The following is a 23,565-nucleotide window of genomic DNA, read 5'->3' as shown; positions in this document are numbered from 1 at the left end:
AACACTGAGCCTAAATCTAACACCATAATTACAGCGGAATTTCCTTGTTCAGAGAATAACAGAAAGTCATTTACAACACTTGTTAGTGCTGTTCCTGTACTATGAGTGGTGCAGAAACCAGATTGGAATTTCTCAAATCAATTCTGATGTGTAAGATAAGACTGAAGCTGATTGGTATCTACATTTTCCAGTAATTTAAAGGGAAATGGTATATTTGAAATGGATCTGTAATTATTAAGTATGTGTGGGTCTAGGTCTGTTTTTTTTAACTAATGGGCCATGCACCATGCAATAATGAGCTATTGATAGTCCTAAGAATTGGTTCTGAAAGAACATCTATTGCGATTTTTACTAGTTTTGTTGGCACTGGATCTGGGGAACAAATAGTGGGTTTCTGTCCTGTTCCAGGATTAAAATTTCTGAAGTGATGAATGCATGGCAAGAAAGGGTTTTCTAAGCTAGTAATTAGGTTTGTCTTCTGATGCCGTGATCTGGGATGCACTGCGTCCAAATCATCACTCAAGGTCATATTGTAATTCAATGTTAGCTGATCTAAATTGTTTTCAAAGATTACACTTGGCTTACTCAAAGTATCTGCAAATCGTGAAGCAGAGTTACAACCTAGATGTCATAATGTTTTTGGTTTAATCTGTGAATGTACTGGTAAGGGCAGAACCAAATCAAATGTAATTAAGTTATTAGTGATCAGCAATAATTTCATTGAATAGGACAATATTTGAATGTTAAATTTTAACTCTGTGAGTTATAACTAAATCTAATGCGTGTGGTTATGATTATGAGTTGGACCACAAACATTAGAATTTAACAAATTGGAGATTTTCAATCTATAACTTAATTCTTTTTTAGCTATTGTCAGTGAGGATTAATGAAGTATCTGTTTCCAACATCAGGGAGAGGGTTTTGGTCAACAAGATTGTTGCTGAATGGCTATCTGGTTGCTATCAATGAAGGGAACTTATCCTCCCTTTCAATTTAAGTCTGGCAGTGGCCACTGCTCTTACCGTTTTCTCATGCAGACACTACTTCAGACACTTTCTCTATTTTTTGCAATTTTGAACCTCACAGGGTTGGATTGCGTTGGTGGGGGGAGTGTTAATCTGATTATCTTGTGATTTCATACATCAGGTTTCTTTCTGTATTTTATTTATTCTCTTAATAAAATGTTCTTAAAAATAATACATTTATTCCTATAGCACCTTTTTTGACTTATGAATTTTCAGCTATATTTTTTCTCTCTTGTAACTGTTCAACTCATGAAATCAAAAGCTAGCAACAGAGTGCTTTGATTTATACTCATTATATGTTGTTTTCTTTCATAATTTTTTTTTTATTCATTACTCACTGTTTGGAGATTTGTTTTAAGTTTTCAGTTGTTTTCAAATTGTGGCTGCATTTCAGTTTTTTTTATAAATTTATATATGTTAAGTTAATCTGAAGAAAGTTTGAATTTATAGTGTGTCAAATGTACATTGTCATCATGAATGTAATCTGTTGCATTAAACTGTTTCTTTTAAAATGGATTTATATTATCCACAATATAACTTCTCTATAAAGTGAAAAGAGAACACATGGACCTTCTTATACCATTCAAGACTGAAAAATGCTGTTCTCCTCTTTTGCCACTTGTGCATGTGTTATTTTAGAGTACATACTATTATGCATTTTAGACAGACTTTTTTAAACTGAAATATTTATTTAATATGTGTATTTTAGGAATGATTTCCACTGAACTTCAGCAGCTCTGGAAAGAAGTGACTGGAAAAGATGAATGTGCTGGTAACAGCCACAACAATGTTGATCTGACTGCTAGTTCTGTCAAGTCACCTACTATGCCGAAAAGTTCTTCAATTGTTAACCATCAAACAGCTTCAAATGGACATCAAATGAGTCAAATGCAGAAAAGAGAACAGTAGGTGCTATTACATGTTACATAACTTTGATTGCTTATGAGCAGTCTTAGTTTACATTAAGCAGACTCACATACTTTATGTATGTGGATGGAAACACTCTGAGCAGTAGCTTTGCAAAAGAGTATGTGTATCCTCAGTTCTTTTTCTAATTTATGCTTCGCGCAGTGATGCTGTAAATTAGGAAAGTGAAGCTTTCTTCCATGTAGCTCTCTCTCAACCAGACCCAAGCATGAAGACAGAAAACTTCAGTATCCTCAGATATGTTAGCAACAGTGTATTTATTTCTTGAATCTGCATGCCTAGTTGATTTTAATGAACCTTGACGCCACACAGACATATACATTTACCATTTCTTTGCAGTCTCTAAAATATTTAGAAGGCACTGGGTTTTTCTGACTAACTAAACTGTCTTAAAAGATTCAAAGCCTTTCATGCTATTCACACAATCTGTTGATATTGTTATACATCAACTATCTTCCAGAAGGGCTCAGAAAAGACAATGTTGTTGAATGAAACCTGTCATTTATTAAGCTTACTAATATCCATCCATCCATTATCCAACCTGCTATATCCTAACTACAGGGACACGGGGGTCTGCTGGAACCAATCCCAGCCAACACGCAAAGGGCGCAAGGCAGGAAACAATCCCTGGGCAGGGCGCCAGCCCACCACAGGGCACACACACACACACACACTAGGGACAATTTAGAATCGCCAATGCACCTAACCTGCATGTCTTTGGACTGTGGAAGGAAACCGGAGCACCCAGAGGAAACCCACGCAGGCACAGGGAAAACATGCAAACTCCACACAGGGAGGACCCAGAAAGTGAACCCGGGTCTCCTAACTGCAAGGTAGCAGGCTACCCACTGCGCCACCGTGCCGCCCCTTCCATCAATACTCTTGAGTAAATTGCACAATTATGTGATGGATTTGCTAAATTCAGATCTCTTCTAAAAGAAAACATTGAGATTGCGCAAGTAAATCAAGCCTGCCTGTATAACCACGACATGACACTCTTTGATTTTAATCCCAGAGAGAAAGTCATGCTTCACATTCCTACCTCTCATTCCAAATTAATGGCTTATTGGCAAGGGCCTTATGAAATTAAGGAATGAAGAGGACAGGTCGACAATCTGGTGAAACAGCCAAATAGGCAACTGGCCCAACAAGTCTATCAAAATCTGTTGAAGCCATGAAAGAAAAGGGACTGTAACCCTTGCTCCGGTCAACCTTCTTCTCTCTTTGCAAGCAAATTGCATCTTCATATTACCATGCCGCCCTCCTTACTTATATGATTAATGTCAAGATTGTGTGCCTTTTTAAAGTTTTCTTAATTTGTTTTTTAATTTTCCCCATTTGGGATTTTGAAAGACAAGTAATCTGTTTCTTATGTTATTTGGGGAATTGTAAAAAAGTCAAAAGGTTTTTATTATTTAATTTATTTATTAAGTTTAACCATGTCGTAATTTTGATTTTAAATGGAGATCACCATTTTTGTGTTGTTGTGAGTACCATTGCGAAGCAGGTTACTAGCTTAGAACAGTAGGGAGTTACAATGTGAGATGTCACTGTTGAAACACTATAAAGGCCAGTGTCACAGACTAACTGGATCGCCAAGGTACTGGATACCTCCAAAACATTCTCATGTCAGTGATAGTGTATCAATGATGTTTTATAAACTTTGGAGTTACTTTTCAACTGTTCTTTTGGTTAGTATATTGTGTTTTGTTCGTTTTCATTAATTACATTTAGTACTGACCTCTGCAAGTGTCTTGATTTTGATTCTCAATAATGTCCATCTCCCAGTCTGTGTAAAAAATTTGAAAATATCAATCAGCGAGCTGCTTGTTCTTGCTTTTCACCTAAAATGTTGTATATTCTTGGCACAGTTGTTGAAAGAGCAAGCCTCATATCATCTTTGGGTAGTAATCAAGGTTGTTGCTTCATTTTAACAGCCACCAATGTTATGAACCCTTCTCACACAAAAAAGTAGTTGCAAATGGTACAATGATTTCAAGGTTCATTTAGCCAACAAAGGAAATCCTTCAGTCAATCCATACCAAAACTTTAAGAAGTCTCCTATTGCAAGAGTTAAATTTGTCACTAACAGTTGTTGGAGATTCATTCATTTGTCTTTACAAAGGTTATCATTATTAATATCTTCCAGTCTAGTCTTGAAAAGATTGATTATCCAAGATGTAACATTATCAGATATTACACTATCAAAATAATCATCTAAGTTGGTTTTTAAAACAACCAGGTGCTGACAAATATACACTTCAAGTTCAGGAATGTTTGGGAAAATTTACGTGATTGCTGCTGGGAACCCTCCTGTTCCAAATATCCAACTTCACCTGAAAACCTGGCACTTTATCCCACGTATCAATAGCAGTAACACCTGTTCCCTGCATTTGAACATAAAGCTGATTGAAATGAGAAAAATTCTGGCTAAGTATGAAAATGTTTCAATTAATTTCTTATTGCAAAAGTGTTCAATAAACAGGGATTTTCATTCTCAAGAAAAATATCCATTTCCATTTCAGAAACTCAAGACAAAACAAGGCCTCTCGAAAGCCATCAGTGTGGTAAAGGAGTGTAGCATGTTCTGAGTTCTTCTGAGTACTTCTAATCACAAAAAACTTTAAAAAAGTGATGATTTAGTTTAAAATTTTTAGCTTCAGTGACATACTTCAAAACACATTTCAAGTAACCTGGAATGGTTTTGCTTACCAGTGCATAATGATGAAGAACACAGTGGGATAAAATAATGTATAGTGCTCTTTTTCACAAGTGTTGTAAACCCAGAGCTAGCAGGAGACCATTTGTGCATAGCAAACCCACATCATTCACTAATCAAGAATTCTTATTTCAACTGACCAGCATGCATGTGACAACAAAAAACCAGCAAGTGTGCACAGTTTGACATTTTAGCTGGCTCATTCAGCTGGAGACCGATTCTTGCTGGATTAGCCTGAGTTTCGTCAAAAATCTGTCTTAGAATGTCCTGGGAAATCTTAACAAAATGAAATGTATTGCATTGTTTGACAGTGAAATTTTCATCCTTGATTTTTTTCTACAAATGAGTTCAATCGTATCTATAGCACATCATTTCACAAGTTCTTCCCCAAAAGTTTATTTTTTTTCTCTATCCTGAAAGTAACAAAAAAAATATATGGTTGGTTAAGATTCTTGTGGACATGGGTCAGCCCTGGGATCGGGTCAAGCCAATTACCTTCAGATTAAATATGGCCATATTGCTGATGCTCAGTATTTCAGGGAGGATAAATTTGAAATCTCTCCTGTGGATTAGTTAACAGTGAACTTGGTCGAAAATGTGGCAATTAAAAAGCGTCCTGTATTTTTTGTTTAATTCTCTTTACCTGTATTTCTTTTTTTGTTCATTGACATTGTGTTCACATCTCCTTCCCAAGATGGTAAACATGGTAAATCAAGTCAATTGTCTGGTTCAAAAACAGGCGACTAATAAAGAATAAGTAAAAGGGTTAGCTGCTAAAATGCTTTATACTTTAAATGAAATAGCTTCAAAGATTCAGCTAAAGGAATAACCTCAGGTACAAAGGTGAAGTAACCTGTAATACCTTACTCTGAATTTTTTTGTAGATCCTAAAAAAATGTGAGCTTCATTAGTCAGTATAAGTTGGTCTTTAATTTGATGCCCAAAACTCTCCAAGTCTATAAAGTAAAGATTGCCTAAATGTCATCACTAATGTCAGATAAACAGTTGAAATATGTTTCAGCCCTATATGCAAATAAACGCCCACTCATCCAAGAATTAGATAACTTCTTAAAAGAATTTGGCAGGATTTTTGATATGCCACACAGAATACAAAGTCAGGTTGGGATGACACAGTCTTAGTTACACAGATATGAAAGGAGGAGTTTTAGACCTTTTATATTTCAATCATCTAAGAAACCATCCCTGCCTCCTACACCTGCTGCTGCCCTGCCCAGTTCCTCAGAGTTATCTCTGGCAGAGACTGAAGCTATAGACACTTATATTGCACTTATATTGCAGAGCTGGGACAAAAATCGCTTAAGTTTCAGAAAAGATGCTAGCATGTGCGGCGCTAGGACTTTGTTTTTACTTCACTTCTCATGTAGTTTAAAATTGTAACAAACTTCAGGGAAACTAGACAGTGTGTCTCATTTTAGGGTTGTTGGGATGAACTTTTGTTGTCAACCCTGATCTAAAATTAATCTGTCATCTTGGCAGAAAATTTTATAACTGCAAATTATTCTGCCTCTCATGTTATTATCACTCGTTCACTTAAACCCCCCCAGTGTATTGCAAATGTTGATAGTAACCCTATCGGGGAGGTATTAGTTAAATTTGCTATGAAATCAGTCACCTTACAAGTGAGTGTCTTACACTTTGAATAGATTTCTCTCTTGGTTCTTCTATTATTAAATCCTCCTGTAGTTTTAGGTTACCCCTGGTTATTGAAACACTACTCAGTCATTGACTGGGCAAAAAATGAATTGGTGTCATGGGATTCTCAGTGTGTTTCTGTATGTTTGGTTATACCTCTTTGCCCATCTGTTTCTGAATTACATTTACACCTGTACAAGGCTCTTTAATTCATCCCCCCATAGAACCTGTGATTGTGCTATTGATCTTGTCCTTGGGGTAGTATTGACTAAAAGTCATATTTATTTGTAGTCTTTGGCAGAGACTCAAGCTATGGGCACTTATATTGTAGGAAACTTTGCTAACGGTTTTAATTAGACTGTTTAATAGTCTTCTGGTGTGGTGGTTTTCTTCATTTTGAAAAAATTACCTTTATTCCCTGCAGTGACTTTTGAAAATTAAATAACTGTGAAAATTGCTTATCATATTCCTTTAATTTCCTCTTTGTAGGATCAGATTACTGGCTATACGATTTTTATGAAGTTGGACTTGTGTAATACCTATAGTCTTATTAAAATTAGGAAAGGGGATGCATATAGAACAGGTTTTAATAAACTTCTGGACATACTGTATATGGTTATGCCATACAGAATGGTCAATGTCCCAGCAGTATTTCAGTTGCCTATTAATTATAACTTCTTGTACACTCTGTTTTGGTTTACATATATGCCACTTTGATTTTTCCCCAAGATCTGCTTTCCCATATCTGTCACATCAGAAAGGTCTTGTATCAGTTTTTGGTAAAGCAGGTCCGTGGCTCAGAAAAGTTGGCAGTGTTTAATAAATAAATAAATAAATAAATAAATAAATGGACTTGCTTGTGCTGGGGAGGGGAGCAGGTGTGACTGATTTGCTGTGAAGACGCTCCATCTCCGGGTTGGTGCGAGGCAGTCAGCCGTCATTGCCTTATTATCAGCCCAGGGCAGCAATCAGGAAATTGCACCTGCAACACCTCCTCGGAATATAAAAGGGCAGTGCACATTTAGAAGGAATAAAAAAACAAATTAAAAACAAATGGTTAGAGCAGAGATTAAAGGACGGGAGTGTGACGATGTGGGTTCTGGCTCCACGCTCCCATGGCTGTTTGGGAACCCTTGAACCCAACACCGTCGATAATGAAACCGAGAGAGCTAGTCAGTGAAGGCAATAATTGAGCAACTGAGCAAGGGGATGGTTAAAAGTGAAACAGTGCTTTTATTAAAAACAGTCCATCAAAACAAAAGTGTCCAAATAAATAGGGCAGTGTTTCCAAGTTCAAATAAATAAATAACCCATAAAAACAGAAGTGAAAGTGGAGGTTAAGACCATTAGAAAAACAATCCTTTAAAACGAGAGGTAAAATCTTCTTTAGGAAGCAATCTTTAAAACAACAAATCCGGTGTAACGTTTCTGTTAGCGTCTCACCTGCTTATCCCGTTTGGGCTTAGCAGCAGGCAAGACGCTCTCTGCAGCTGCCCTCCTCTTACACTTTCGCGAGACTGGAGACCTCCCGATCCCTGGCTTCGGTTAGGCACTCATCCCAGTCCCCGAGACTTGATGTCCATCAATGACCAGGACGCACACACTGGGGACTCCACCACCAAGCCTCCCGACTTCCGCTGCCTTTCCCCGGCCTTCTGCGGCTCGTCGCTTTCCTCTGGGTACTCCCGCTACCTGGTCACTCAGCGGGAGCAACATCAACTCAAACGTCTGGGAGTTGGCCTAACACCCAGCTTCCTTACAGCTGCCCTCGATCGCGCGCTCAACACACGCACGCACCGCCTGCTACCTCGTTCCCTGTAACCTCCGTCCTCTCTTCTTTACCTCTTTCTTTTTCTCATTCCTCCATTTTTTCCCCTTCAACCGACTTGCGCTTCTTTTTTATAACGTGAGGGGCCATCACAGCTGTAGCATTAGCCACGGGAGCAATCACGAATGTGGGCAGTTCCTCACCTGTGCACACGGTGAGAAACGCCCACATCGACGACTGCCCCGCGCCTCGCTACAACATCGCCCCCACGAAGCCGCCTCAGGTGCGGTGATTATTTAAAAATGGCCTTTGCTCAGTGAGCTGTGGACCCATAACACCACAGGGAGAAGCAGGCAGGAAAAAGAGAGAGGAAATAAGCTGAACAGAGTGGAAGAAGGTGGACGGGAGTAGAGCCCCAAGGAGGAACAAGTGGCCATCACTCAAGAAGGGGCTGTGGGTCACTCCTGTTGAGCATCTTTGTGAACAGGAGCAGCCATTATGTTCTGGAGGTGCTCTTGCCAGGAGGAGCCTTTGAGACAGCAGTAGTGGGAGTACAGAGAGCCCGTGCCGGCTGGAGCCTGGATTGGCAGCAGTTTGGGCAGAGCAAGGCTTGGTGGTTGCCCGCAGACGCCGTGGGATTGGTGGGTGGGACGCAGGTCAGATGAGATGCGAGTCTGAACCTGCTGGTCAACGTCTCTCCAAGCTGTGAGGTCCGAATAGGATAAGAAAGAGAAGCTTCAGTTTTAAAGGAAGTCACCAGGGCTTGCAGATTTTATAATGAGTTTCCTGCACTGCGTTGTTTTAACCTCATTTTTAACGGAATTTTCTATTTATTGATTTTAACCTTCACAGAACACTTCATTATATGGATTATTTATTCATTGACAGTTTGGAGCACTGCATTTTGGGATACTTGTTTTGTGGGTTTTTTTATAATAAAAGCACTTGCACTTTTCACCATTCCTTTGTTTGATGTGTTTTGTCTTCATCTACCAGACTCATCATGACTAACAATGGTGTCAGGTTTAAGAGGCTCCCAAAAATCAAGAGGGGCAAGGAGTTGACCCGCAACGTCACATGGTGACATGCTCATAATTTAATGTGAAACTTCAAAATGTGACGTTCACCAGCCATCCTTGTTATTTCTTTGTTATTTTAATAGCCAAATAACAAATTAATCCAGACAAAGCCTCTGTGATGTTAAACTGGGAGCTGCCTGATAGTATTAAGCAAGTTCAGTATTTTGTTGTTTTTTCCAACTGCTGACATACAATGTGGACTTGAACCCGGACACACACAGACGGACATCATAAGTTCACCACACACCCTTTATTTACAATTATTTACAACAACAAGAGTCAGTGCACTTCCCAGTGCTTTCAGCACCGTTCCCCCAAATGTCCAGGCCTCACAGTCCTTGTGCCTCTCTCTTGGCCGCCTCCCATCCTCTCTCTAGCTCCGTCCTCTTCCACCCAACTTCCGCCATCGACTGAAGGGAGGTGGCCCCTTAAATAGGAACCCGGATGGGCTCCAGCTGCTTCCCGGCACTCCTCCGCAGACACGCCCCCAGTGTGGCGGATGTGCCGGCTGCGCACCCGGAAGCCGTCCGGTGTCCCCTGTCGCTTCCCCAGCACTTCCTGGTGTGGCGGAAGTGCTGGGCTCCAGGGATAATCAGGCACCGGGGCACCGCCTGGCGGTGGCCACGGGTCCCTACAGGGCTGGGCTTCCAAGCCCTTTACCCGAGGCCCCCAACATAACCAGGGCGGACACCCCCCTCGCAGTCTGGAGGAGGCACAAGCCCTCCTCCGGTCCTCCTGGGCGTCAACAAGAATTTGACAATTCTTGACAAGCATAAGAAACATTTCGGGTCAGCTTCCATTCTACATTATTTTTATTATACGTTTCTCTTTCATGTTAATGTAGATGTGATGAATATCAATGTAGGGGCTGTGCTATCACAGTACTTTCTGAAAATTGGTAAATTCCATTATTGCACTGTGTTTTTTGCAAAATGATCCACTACTGATCAGAACTACAATGTTGAAGACAGAGAACTAGACAAGAAGTTGGCTTTGGAGGAATGGCACCATTGGTTTAAAAGTGCTGCTCAGACGGTTTGTAATATTTACTGATAACAAGAATTTAATTTATTTAAGAACTGCTAAATGGCTGAATTCGAAACAGGCTGAGTGTTCCTTATTTTTAAGTTCTTTCAGTTTTTATGCATATCAAACCAGTGATCACAATTTTAAAGCTGATGCCCTTTCCATGTTGTTTGAATCTGATTTGGTTGCAGCTGAGCCTGAAATGATTATCCCTTTACAGTAATCCCTCGCTATATCGCGCTTCGACTTTCACGGCTTCACTCTATCACGGATTTTATATGTAAGCATAACTAAATATATAATGCGGATTTTTCGCTGCTTCACAGGTTCTGCGGACAATGTGCCTTTTTACTTCCTGTACCTGCTTCCTCAGTTGGTTTGCCCAGTTGATTTCATACAAGGGACGCTGTTGGTGAATGACTGAGAAGCTAACCATTCGGAGCACGCAGTTAAGTTCTCCTGACTGAGAAGCTAACCAATCAGAGCACGCAGTTAAGTTCCTGTGTGCTGAATGCAGTGTTAACCAGGAAGTCTCGTCTCGCTCATTCAGCATCAACATGTTTCGCTGTGTAAAGAGTTAACTTTTGTGCTCTTTTGTGTTTATCTTTGTGCATAGTCAAGACCTTCATTATGGCTCCAAAACAATCTGCTCCTGCTGCCGCTTCAGGGGCCATGCCCAAGCACCAACGGAAGGTGTTGACGATTGTCGAAAAGGTAAACGTTTTGGATATGCTGAAGGAAGGGAAAAGCTACACCGCTGTAGGACGCCATTACAGCATCAATGAGGCTACGATTCTTTTTATTTAAAAAGTAGGAAAGGAATATAAGATCTACAGCCGCAGTGTCCTTTTATCCAGGGTGCAAAACGAGTTGTAAGTGGATGTAATAAGGCAGTAGTCTGGATGGAATCTGCTTTAGGGATTTCGATTGAAGACTGCCAGAAGAAGAACAACAGCAGTGCTACACAATTGCCTGAAGTGGCTCCTTTAGAAGGGCTGTAACGCTCTTCTTTGTTGTGCAGTAAAATTAAACTCATTGTTATCGGACAAGTCATCGGCATTGTTGGTGAGTAACCATAATTAATTTTCTACTTACAGTACTTAGTACATGTATGTACGTTTAGTGTCACTGTACACACATTTACTGTATACTATTTTTCTTGCATTGTACGTATTTATTGCTGGTGGCATGTCTATCATAATGGCTGTAATATATGTGATATCGGAGACACTCGATATCTTTAAAATAATATTTAGGTTTTACTGTATATAAACAGTGTGTTTATATACATAATTTCAATGAATCTTACCTAATATCTAAGAGAATACAAAGGGATTATGCTGTATAACTGTGTGTTGAATATTTATAAACAGTGTGGGAGAGTTTATAAGGGCTTAAAATATATAAAAATAACCATACAAACATATGGTTTCTACTTTGCGGATTTTCACCTATCGTGGAGGGGTCTGGAACACAACCCCCGCGATCAAGGAGGGATTACTGTATTTAAAATTGTGGATGCAGTGATGGTGGGGATTCCTGAATATCAGTGAGTGGATTTAACGCCTTCTAGGCATTCACCTTGTCTTTTCATCCTTCTCCTCCTATTACGCTTGTAGTTAAACTGTTTTTTCCGGAGTCAGTGTTACATAAAGTGTTAGAATGAGATAATTCATTTCCATTTTTAGGTCACCCTGGCATTATGAAAACCCTTGACTTTCTTAAGAGATATTTTTGGTGCCAACACATGGCTAATATAGTGTAGGTCTTTATATGGTGTGATAAGAAAGACAAGCGAGCATAAAGGGGGTTTCCGGCCCCATATACTGTAAAAAATAATTGCAATAAGAATATTTAATCAAAAATCAGTACACAATTGCACCATCCAGTTGACAGTCAAAATGGTGAAGTGGGGAATATTTATGAAGAGGGACCGGACGTAGAGTGAGGCATGCTGGGAAGGAGCCGAGATGGATGTTGGGATTGTTGACGTCATCGGGAGTTGACAGAGGGAGGACGGAAGTGGTGATGCATGGTTAGTGAATCAAGCAGAGTCATGGCGGCGGTGCGTCTTTCTGCAGGAAATAAAGAGCGAAAGGTTAGTACCCCGCCATTCCCTTCTGGCATACGACTTTACACTACCGTTTAGGTCTGTACGTAGCCCCCTACTCACACGTGCGTGACAATGGGCTTGAGTAATTTGTAATTATCAAATCAAAAAAAATTATTCTTACAGTCTGGCAGATGCAGAAATTACTCCATCTGGCTTCTCATCTGTCTTAACCATGTGAGGATATTTCATTGGATTTTATTATGGACATTTCTTATTCTAAGGGCAAGACATGTATTTTCATCATTGCAGATCGCATCTCTAAGTCTGCTCATTTGGTCTCATTAGGCCGGAGTTATACTTCATGCGACGCGACGCATGCTGCAGCGGACGTTCCTGCTACGCAAGCGTTGTAGTGTTCATACTTGCGTACGTACTTTACGGAAATCTGGAGGAATCCACCAGGTGGCAGTGCGAGATATTATCATGGTGAGAACATGTTCGGCTTCTCTGTGTTGTGAATTGCCTAGAACACCTATTAAATTCCGAAGACACCTTACTGCAATATCTCTGAAAAGGATGTTTTTTGATTAAATCCATCAATCCAGGGATGTGTCCATTCCAGCAAGCATTGGACACGAGTGAGAAACAGTCCCTTGACGAGGCCTCAGCTCATCGCAAGGTGAATACAAGCACACGCATACACTAGAGTCATTTTAGCAGCACCAAATCCCCAAATCTGCATATCTTTGGAAGAAAACCGGAGCACAGTGTGGAATACAAGCAGGAAATACCAGCAACATAACTCCCTGCGAGACAGCAGTGCTATCGCTCTACCACCGTGACACCCCCATGTGTGTAATTATTCCCCCATGTGTGTAATTAACAGTATTCATTATTTAAACGAAAGTATATGTAAAATGTAACATACACACTTTAATGCATTTCATCATGAAAGTGATATCAAGTATAGGCCTAAATCTAAAGATTCTAAATGTGCAGAGAGTTGGAATATCATACATTTAATTTGTTCTGTGTGGCGATCTATTGTTGCTTTCCGCTGCTGTCAGGTCCAAGAAGCCCGTAGCGATTAAAAACTGGGATGACATTTACGATGGTCTGCTTTAATGATAAGGTAAACTACGAGGTTAAAGTGGACATTTTGAGATTAAAGCCGAAATTTCCACCTTAATCACAAAATACATATTTTCACCGTGTCCTTTATTTTTTTCTCAGTGGCTCAAATATAACGCTATACATTATGTTGCTGTTGTTAAGTTGCAAAAATAAAAAAGACGACACCAAAGATGGTATGCGAGAATTTTAAAATGTATTGTGTCATTACGTTTGGGAACTATCTACATTTGACAGAAAGCCTCTATGCAGATCCTACGGGATGAATGCTTCGATGTGGTGAAGCAAAATGCCGACATACAGATGCATTCGTGGTGCTTTTATATTCAAGCGTCACATATTCCCAATCGTAATGACACGATACATTTTAAAAGTCTCACATACCATCTTTTGTGCCGTCTATTTTTTTTGCAACTTCACATCGGCAACATAATGTATAGAGCTGTATTTGAGACACTGAGAAAAAAATAAAAGACAGGGTGAAAATGTGTATTTTGTGATTAAAGTGGAAATTTCAGCTTTAATCTCGAAATGTCCACTTTAACTTCGTAGTTTACTTTATTATTAAAGCAGACCATCGTAAACGTCATCCCAGTTTTTAATCGCTACGAGCTTCTTGACCTGACAGCAGGTAAAGTAAAAAACTAAAAAATAGACGGCACAAAAGATGGTATGTGAGACTTTTAAAATGTATCGTGTCATTACGATCGGGAATATGCAACGCTTGAATATAAAAGCACCACGAATGCATCTGTATGTCGGCATTTTGCTTCACCACTTTGAACCATTCATCAAACAGCAAAGCGCGCACATCGATCCCCGAAGGATCTCCATAAAGGCTTTCTGTCACATGTAGATAGTAAACAGAGACTCTGACGTCACGTTCCGACTTTTAGCACATTGCGCCCCCAGACTTTTTGCTGGTACTGCAACTCGCGCACGCGTCGCGTTAATTTCTGAGGACCTGCTCAGAGGACGCGTGAAATGAAAGCTGGGAACACCAGCCCATGATGTGGGCGCGTACGTGTTCTGAGCGTGAAGTATAAATCGGCCCTTACATGCCCTTTACAGAACAAAATCTCTGGTTCATATTTTTACTTCCTATTTTTTATGTTTATATGGGATTCCAAGGTTGGACCTCAGTTCATGTCCAGATTTTGGAACAAAATTTTTTCCAGGGTTGGATATTAGATAAATTAACAACATGGCTGTCACTCAAAATGTAATGGTTTAGTTGGAAAAATGAATCAAGTCTTGGAGAAAGAATCAAGGAACTTGGAGAAGTTTCTTTGCTGTACTATTAATGCCTCCCTATCTGATTGGGCTGACATTTTACTTTTGGTTGAATTTGCGTGCAACATATTATTTAGTGCGTCTATTCAAATTCTTTCTGAATCTTGGAAATTCCAGTAATTCATTCTAGCGTTCAGCTAGTTTGCAATTTACTTTTATGAGACACAAACAGTATGAAATAATTTGTTCCCTTGGATATGCTTTTAACTCTTTCCAAAGTGTTATCATAGATATATGTGGAGTTGCCTTGATCTCAATGAAAAAATCGATTTGAGAATAAATTAATTTAATGAAGTCATCAATGCTTAAAATGAAAGGATTAGTTGCCAACAATGCATTTTATCAGTAAAGATTAGTGATGCAAATTCTAAGTAAAATTAGTACAATACAATATATCAACTGGATCATATTTATAAGATTTAAGAAAAGGCAAAAAAATTTTATTAATAAAGAAGTAGTCAATTTGTGAATAATTACATAATAAGCATTTTATATTCCAATGCAGGATGATTCCATATTATAAGGGACACAACCCTTCTAGTGTGTGTGAATGAAGTTGATTATCAAGAAAAAGCACAGAACGCAATTAAGCACTGGTGACCTGCTATTACTGTTAAAAGGAATCATTTGTCACTGCTTTATTAACAACATGTGTCAATGATGTTTCAAACGTGTTAACATGTCTCATATTAACTGGATTAAAGTAATGCATTTAAGGGGTTACGTTAAAAAATGTAATTGCAGAAAATGTTAATGTGTCAATTGCACTTGTTGATGATTAATCTGCAGCTTTTTTCACCTTCTGAAAAAGCTCTTGTTTATATAAAAATTAATAATGTAAAATGTGAGTATTGTTATAAATTTGAAAATCTTTTCACAGGAAAAGAAAAAAGTTACTAATTCATTAATTTTATCAGTCGAGCCAACTGAAATATGTAATATTGGCTTTTACAAATAAATATTTAAAAACAACATTATGCCAAACATTAGCACAGCTCACAAAACTTTTTTTTTTAGTTCAAAAATATGCAAACATTGTAATAGAAACTGTATGCAAACAAGAGTGAATGTGTCAATAAATTTAATTTTACATCTAATCAAGTTTTTGATAACTTATTTGTCATCAATATACTGCTCATCCCAATCAACCCCAGAGTGGTACCGGCATGCACATACCCACACCCAATCAGAGCCTGCATGCTCTGTGACCAAATTATTTATTTAAAAATCACACTTTGATGTCAAAGATGTCTTATCACAGAAAACATTAAGCAATAAAGTGCTGAGGCTGTGCAGAACACACAAGCAACTAAACAAAATTGAATTTAGTGCACAAGCTGCTTAGACTTGTGGTGTAAACAGAATTGTACTCATTCTTCCATATTGTTTGCCATTTACCTATATATTATGTGTAATGTAAGTAATACAGTCATTTTTATAAACTGTTTACTGCATATAGAAAATATATTTTTGACATAATATAATATTTTATACTTCCAGTTGATTGAAAACTGTCATTTTGTCTTTTATGTTTAATTACTGACAAGGTTTTATGCAGAGCTCGAGAGCAATTTTGGAAAGCCACTTATGCCTCAGCGTTCCTGCACATCATTTTCACTTCATGTAGAGTGAAACAATGGAGAATACACACACAATAAAGCAAAAATAAAATTGTGTAAAGTGTCACCATGAAAATGAACTTCTACTTCATGTATTATTTTATTTGCCCAGATAATTGACATGTGTTGTTTTGCTTTTCACTTATAAATATGAGACTGCCCTATTGCCACACAATCCTAGAGTTTTTTTTTCCTTTTGTATGCTAACATTTAAAGTAAAAATATGTGTAGACAGTATATGCTGTGTGCCAGGAAATTATTTATTTTAAAATTCACTCAAGCTGTTATAAACAATCTTTGGCTTTCGGATGTAGGGCAGTAGGGATACATCATCGGGAAGCCAAGATGATGGGCGTTTGTGAAAACAAAAGGATTCAGATGTGAGATATAGCCTTGGCAGTTTTAGTACTGAGAAAGTGCATGACAGTTTTAGTGTTAAGAAAAGGTAGTCACTAAGCCTTGACTGGAGTTTGAATGGAAGTTTATGCTGATAGCACATCTTTTAACGCCTTTCACTGCTTCACCTGGTGGATTTTCAACCTAGTGCAATCACATTACTGAAAATTTCTGAAATAAATTGCAGTATAGGCAAGATACTGGAAGATAATACAATATTCCGTGGTCATTCTCCTTGGCTACATCTGTTTGACATGTTTAATCATGTAGTTCAAATCATCAGCAAAGGAACATACCTCAATATTGTAAGTAATCAATCATCAAACAAATCAAATAGGCAACTGTTACATATTAATTGATCACCAATGTAAACAAAATGAATGAGCAGTATTGATTTACACCTCTTCAAAAAGAAATAAAGTGTGTGTAGTCAAATATGCTATATGTATCGATTTCTTTTATTGTCCAGTTAACTCTGTGACCTTTGAGGAGAGAAAAATGTACCCACTAGCACTAAACAGTCTCTCTGATGGTACACTGGATTTTGGAATGCATAAAATCTTCCTGACAGCCTTGGCAAAGAGATGTAGCTTTGATGCATGGCGCTTCCATCATATCAGTGGATCCTTTGCTTCTTGAATGGATGTTAAAAAATTTTATAAAAAACAGATTTTTAAGTGACACGATTTTATTCAAAAATGTACTAAACAATAAAAATAAACTTTTTTCTTGTACTAAGATTTTGTTGGTCATATGCAACTAAAAATAAAATCATGGGAAGTCCATAAAAGAATGAATTTAATTCCATTAAATACATAAATTTGTTAAAGTGAAATTTCTAACCAACTTAACTATGGAAAGAAAATGACACATCATATAAAAGTTAAAGTAACTTTAACTAAATCATTTTTCAGTTTTGATTGTAGAGAGTTCCACTCATATTTATCCAAAAAGACTGATACAAAAATATTTAGCAAGTGTAAAATAAAATATTCTGAGACAAATATGCATTTTTCATTTTTTATCAATACTATACTGGTTTTACTGTCAGAGTATAATTGTTTACTGTTCTAAGACAGTTGAACAATCAATATAAGACTGTAAGTGTAAATGCTTTTAATTTAGGAAATTTGATATTTATATTTGAGATATTTGCATAAAATATAGCCAACATATTCTTAACATCTTTGGCACAGTACTGCACAATGATTAGCACTGCCCCTTTACAGATCCAACAAATTAGGTTCAAATGTAGAACCTGATTGTGTGTGAGGAGCTTGCATGTTCTCCTAATGGCTTTCTGCTCTTCTTATATGTACTCCAGCTTTTCAGCCACAGAAGTGTGCATGAGTGGACCCTGTGATGAAATGGTACCTTGTCAATAACCTTTTCCTGAATCGTGTTTAATGCTGCCAGTATAGGTTACTGCTCTCTGAACTGGAGTAAGTGGGTTTGAGAATGCTTATGACTATTATTTTGTCAGTGAACATAACACATTTTCTTTGAGATTGCTATGAACTGTTGCCAAAACTAAAAGCATCCTACTAAGTGTCTTTTTCAGAGTTTGTTGCCAGCATTTCCCAGGAGTTCTATCATCCATTGACTTTTTTGAAATGAATCCATGAGTATTGTTTCTTATTTGTCAATGGATTTAGATTTATAGGCAGTCAACCCACCATAAACATTGTAAAGAAGTGATGATTATGTGCCTCAGTACACCTAGAAATTGTCCGCTATTGGTTCATCAAATAAAATGAAAGGAAACTGAATATGAATTCACTAAACAATCCAATTCAATTTCCAGAATTTCATACTGATTTTAGCTCAAGAATATACTTCAGTGTGTTTTAGTCGTCAAATTAACAAAGTTTAGCTGAGTTTCCTCTATTCTAAAGCACACTTTAAACAAAGAGCACTGTGTGCACCATGTCTTTGACTCCTGCTGCAGCTCCACTGAACAGCTGATTATTGAATTCTGCAGCTCCATGTTCCTGTCTGAAGAAACTGCAACAAAGAAGTGACATCCTTTCACATTTCTTGCAATCTTCTTTTTTTAATTTTAGGTCCAATAAGAGGAAAAAAAAAACATTCAAGAATCATAGAAAAACACATTTTATCAAAAGTAGGCAGTAACAACCATCCCACACACCCATCAGCCACCAATTCCAGAATTGCCCTGTAAAAGGGGTCTATATAGGATTAAAATTTAATGATGCCTGTGTAGAGCTGTTAGAGAGGCCAGGCAGACAAACTGAGGCCCAGAGTAAAGAGAGAGGAATAAAAAAGGAGAAAATTAAAGATTGCAGCAGCATGATGTTTACCCCCTGCTTTCCAGCTCCAAAGCAAATACACACCAGCTTGCCACTTCTGTATATTGGAGTCAGTTAATCCATTGATGCATGCTGAAAAAGGCTGAGTTAGGTTATATTAAAGAAATAGTATTTCCAGAAGTTTACAGGAAAAAGAATCATATGAGGCAAAGGGGGAATTAACAGAGAAAGATTGTAGTACTAGGTTGTTGTAGACAATGAGAAATATTCATCCAAATAGCAAAATCTGTTAGGCAGTCCCAAACATATGGAGAGAAGTGCAATTAAAGATTACATCTTAAAAGACACAAGTGACAGAAAAGATCAGTAGCCAAAAAGCATAACATAAAGTTCAAAAGACAATGAGGGTAATATTCATCCAGATAGCAAAATCTGTTACAAATCCCAAACATATGGAGAAGTGCCAAAGACATTTAAAAGACACAAGTGACAGAAAAGATCAGTAGCCAAAAAGCATAACATAAAGTTCATGGAGGGTAAAGTTCAGACAATGTACAAATTTAAACTAAGAATTCTGGTAATTTGGCTTTTAGAGGATGCAGATATATTGTTAAAGGATAGCTTTCTGCGACATGGGGGAGAAGTAAGGAGGTCATGCTGCCAGACAGAAAATAATGGTAGAGGTCTAGCAGGTGCCTTACACAGATGTGTGCGTAGGGATGATACTGGATTAAAGTCTGGGGAAAAAGAGCAAAACATTTTATTTCATGTTAGCTTACTAATTACTATATTCTAGGTAGCTATAAGAAACTGATATTCTATTATTGAAATTAAGCAAACACTTAAATAACTTTAATATTACTTACTAAGATTGGTTCTTGCAGTGTCCGATGAGTATCTTGACAAGCATTTCAAAAATAATTATTTAAATGAGAAACCTGCAGGCATATCTTCATCAAGGCTTAACGTGAAAGAACTGATGGGACACTTCTTGTGGAACTTCACTAAACTGCCTTCTAAAAAAAGTGGATTAAACAAACTTAACTAGCAAAGTAATACATAAAATGATTGCTAGGTGGCAAAGTTTGAGACAAAAGTGTAAACAGAACTGTGTCTGCAAAGGGATTTGCTGAGAGAAGAAAAAGATTGGCACTTTTTGTGTTGGGAATTTTGTGTTGGGCAGAAGGTGTGGCTCCCTACACTGGAAATCTGCCTGAGGTTTGTAACCCTGAGCTTGCTTTAAGAATCCCACCGTTTTAAAAGGTATTTGTGCAGTTTCTTTTAAACGCGCCCTTATTGCTCATTTGAACACTAATTTCATGTTACATGTGTCTCATTTGAAACCAGTGCATTATAGCTAGTTTAGATTACAACACCTATACATGTCCATTGAGTTTGGTGGGATCAGTAATATGGGGTTTAAATCCTAAATGTTGTAATTTTCACCAATGCTCATTCTAGTTGTATTTGTTGAAATTACTTTTATTTTGCTTTTATTTTTAGTAGAATCTATCGCATTTGTTTTAATACATTACCATTATGAATATTGCTATGCCACCCAATATGATAAATGTTTTCTAGTAGAGATGCTGGAATACTTTGTGTTAACTTATCTTGAGCTTCTAATTATGTTTATTTTTATTCTGATGATCCTTGGATTTTTTAAATTTTGTTTTCCTTTTTCTTTATGTCAATTGTGCTTTTTTACTGTTTGTATGTTTACCCTGATCTGCATATTTTTGTGTGTATGTCATATAATTTCTAATATTTATTTTATCTGTTAACATGTTAGAATACTATAGCCTGTACTCAGTGAAAACCATTGTGAAGGACAGCCGGGTCCCATGCCCGGCAGGGACGCCCCTGCTGCTTATGTTCTGGGGGAGCCACCATGGGCAGTCCAGTACCTCTCCCGGGATGCTTGGTGGCAGCCTCCATGGCTGATGGTGATCCCCCAACCACCCGCAGGGCTCCATGGGAGATGGAGTTCTCCACAGCCTGGTTGGGGGCTCGGATGGCCGCTAGGGGGAGCTGCATGGACTCAGCAGCCTGGCTGGACGAATCTTCAGCCCCACCCGGAGGTGCAATTAGAACCAGGTGGTCAAGCACCTGGAACACTTCCAGGTGGGTTATAAAAAGGGCCAGCCACTACCACTTAAAGAGCCAGAGTTGGGAGGAAGGTGACGAAGCTTGAGGAGGAGTGGTGGTAGAGGAAGAAAAGTGGTTGTGGTTTCAGTGTGTGCTTTGGGACTGTGTTTGGGCTGTGTGGCACGGGGAAGACGTGTCCCACAACTGAAGAAAAATAAAAGTCTTTGTGTTGTTATACGTGCCTCCGTGTCTTTCTGTGTTGGGTCAGGCGCCAATATAGTGCCTTTGTTACACCATTAAACAAAAATAAATTTAACTAAACCTATACTATACTTTTTTCAGATTCTGATGTCATATATATATTTTAGATAAACAGATGTTAAGAACTATAGAAAGGGTTATTTTGTCTTGGCACAATACCCCCAGTAATTTAGCAGTTTTTTTGGTCTTAAATTGTTAAGTACTAAATTGTTATAATAAAAAAACTAGAGTATATTTCTTTTTTACACCCAAAAATCTTGTATTTGGGAGTTTTAAGAAAATATTACAGATAGTCTGTGTGTGTGAGTTTTAACTTTAGTAAGGTAAACCTATTTTTTATTATGGAAATATTTTTAAAACATGTATATTAGTGTGGTTTGATATAGAAAAAATAACAAAGACTTAAATGTTCATACCTACAGATCAGAGCAAGAATTTCATGTGAGGCAGAGAGGTAGATTTCCTCCCAGTGTAATAATATATGGGGTGCATTTTATTGTTTTTTGGAGATGTCAATGTGTGGTTTATATAGAAAGACATGATCACCCAATTTGTCTTATTATAGGCACATTAAAATGTATTCACTTAGCTTCTGTCTATTAACTGCAAAATACACACTGTTTCAAACCAATACTAAAAATTCAAACATGATGCCATTGCTGCATAAACTAGTGAATATCACTAATAATAACTAATACAGAATATTAACATTTACATAAACTGATAAGAACACACCTTTCACAACATGTTTATCAGAAATTCACTTAGATGTGACTTTGGTGTTGTGCAACAGTATGTTAAGTAGACATTAGCTTGTTAGTAAAACCAAAGAGTAATATTTTATGGACAGGTCAAAATAATTCAAATTTCAAATGTCACAAACTCCTGATCCTATAATTTGCCAAATGTATCCCTCTATTTTTAGATATTTATACTATTAAGGCTACCCTAAATAAAGTTGCCAATTTTAAATAATTTCATAATGTGATAATTGGGTGACCACAAACTTTTGACCATATACTGTGTGTGTTTTATGTGTTTTAGTCAAATATTGGTTTTTATAATAATAAATCAATAAACATTTCATTGGTTTTAACCCAATGAATGGTACAAATGTAGTGCATGCTAGTTCATTTTTGGGAATTTATTATGATATTTCACTAGCCCCGCTGATTGCACATTTCTGAGATCATGTGCTTCTATTAATAAATACTTTGGATGTCATATGATTGGAAAGATTTTCCTTACACTTCATTAATGAATGGCTGGTTAATGTGTAATTTTTGAAGCACTAGCTAAATGCATTTTATTGTATAATGACATGTAGTCAAATCTGAGTGAGGCTGGTACCCCATCCAAGATAAAATCATGTCTTGTACCCAGTCCAGCTGGGACAGGCACCCTGAATTGGATATGCCGGCCAGAAAATGGGTCGTTGAATGGACAACTGTAACCATGTTCATAATAAACTGTGGTTAAACACGAAGTTTACATTCTTTTATCGTGGATGTATGGTACTGTCTGAAAAAGCAAATAATCTTTTCATTCACTAAACTCACTCAACTAATAGTTGATTGGTCACAAATTTATTTTGTACAAATAATTGTTTTTAATAAAACAGCAGACCTAATTTTAATATATATTTAAATGTAGGTTAAAAGTTCTAGGTTCTACATTTATATTTGTACTTTCAGGTCAGGGAGCATGCACTGGTTCAGAGAATTGTCGCACCCACCACACGACCAAACAGCTTGGGATCCTGGTTAGCAAACCCCAAGGCAGACACACGGTCCAATCCCAACCTTTGAAAATGGCTGCCTATCTGCAGCAGGTCTTATGTGGGTGTCCCCTTGGCCTGGTCCAGCTGCTTGGGTCCTAAGCAATGAGGATCCTGCAAGCTGGATCATCCTCGGGGAATTGTGCCACATGGCCGTAGTGCTGTAACTGAAGTTTCCTCACAATACAGGTAATGTGCCTCTCTGGAGACTCTGTGAGCAACCACTCGTTCAACACAAAGTCAAAACAGCAGTACCCAAAGATTCTCCAATGAGACACAGTATCGAAGGAGTCCAGTCTTTGTCTCATGTCTCAAAACCATATATCAAAGGACAAAGCACCAGGGCTCTAAAGAATTGGAATTTTGAACAGAAAATCTCCAGGCCGTCCTTGGACTATACGAACACCTGAAAACATCCAAGCTATAAGGGCATCAATTTTGCAGTCTCCTAGATGTTCATTGTGCAAATATGCTTTTGTC

At 37.9% G+C, this 23,565-nt stretch overlaps 1 protein-coding gene across 1 annotated transcript in view; it reads left to right on the top strand.

Annotated features, from left to right (window-relative positions):
• The window catches only part of LOC120540226 (forkhead box protein P1-like), a 526,994-nt gene that overhangs the window by 158,880 nt on the left and 344,549 nt on the right, over window positions 1-23,565 (top strand). Inside the window, exon 6 of the mRNA XM_039770790.1 lies at window positions 1,735-1,930. Within this exon, the coding sequence (XP_039626724.1) occupies window positions 1,735-1,930 (196 nt within the window). The remainder of the gene's footprint in view (window positions 1-1,734; window positions 1,931-23,565) is intronic.

This window comes from Polypterus senegalus, chromosome 12, assembly GCF_016835505.1.
Source record: "Polypterus senegalus isolate Bchr_013 chromosome 12, ASM1683550v1, whole genome shotgun sequence".
In the NCBI taxonomy this organism is placed as follows: Eukaryota; Metazoa; Chordata; class Cladistia; order Polypteriformes; family Polypteridae; genus Polypterus; species Polypterus senegalus.
The sequence above is the reverse complement of the archived record's forward strand: the minus strand, read 5'-3'. Positions and strand labels throughout refer to the sequence as shown.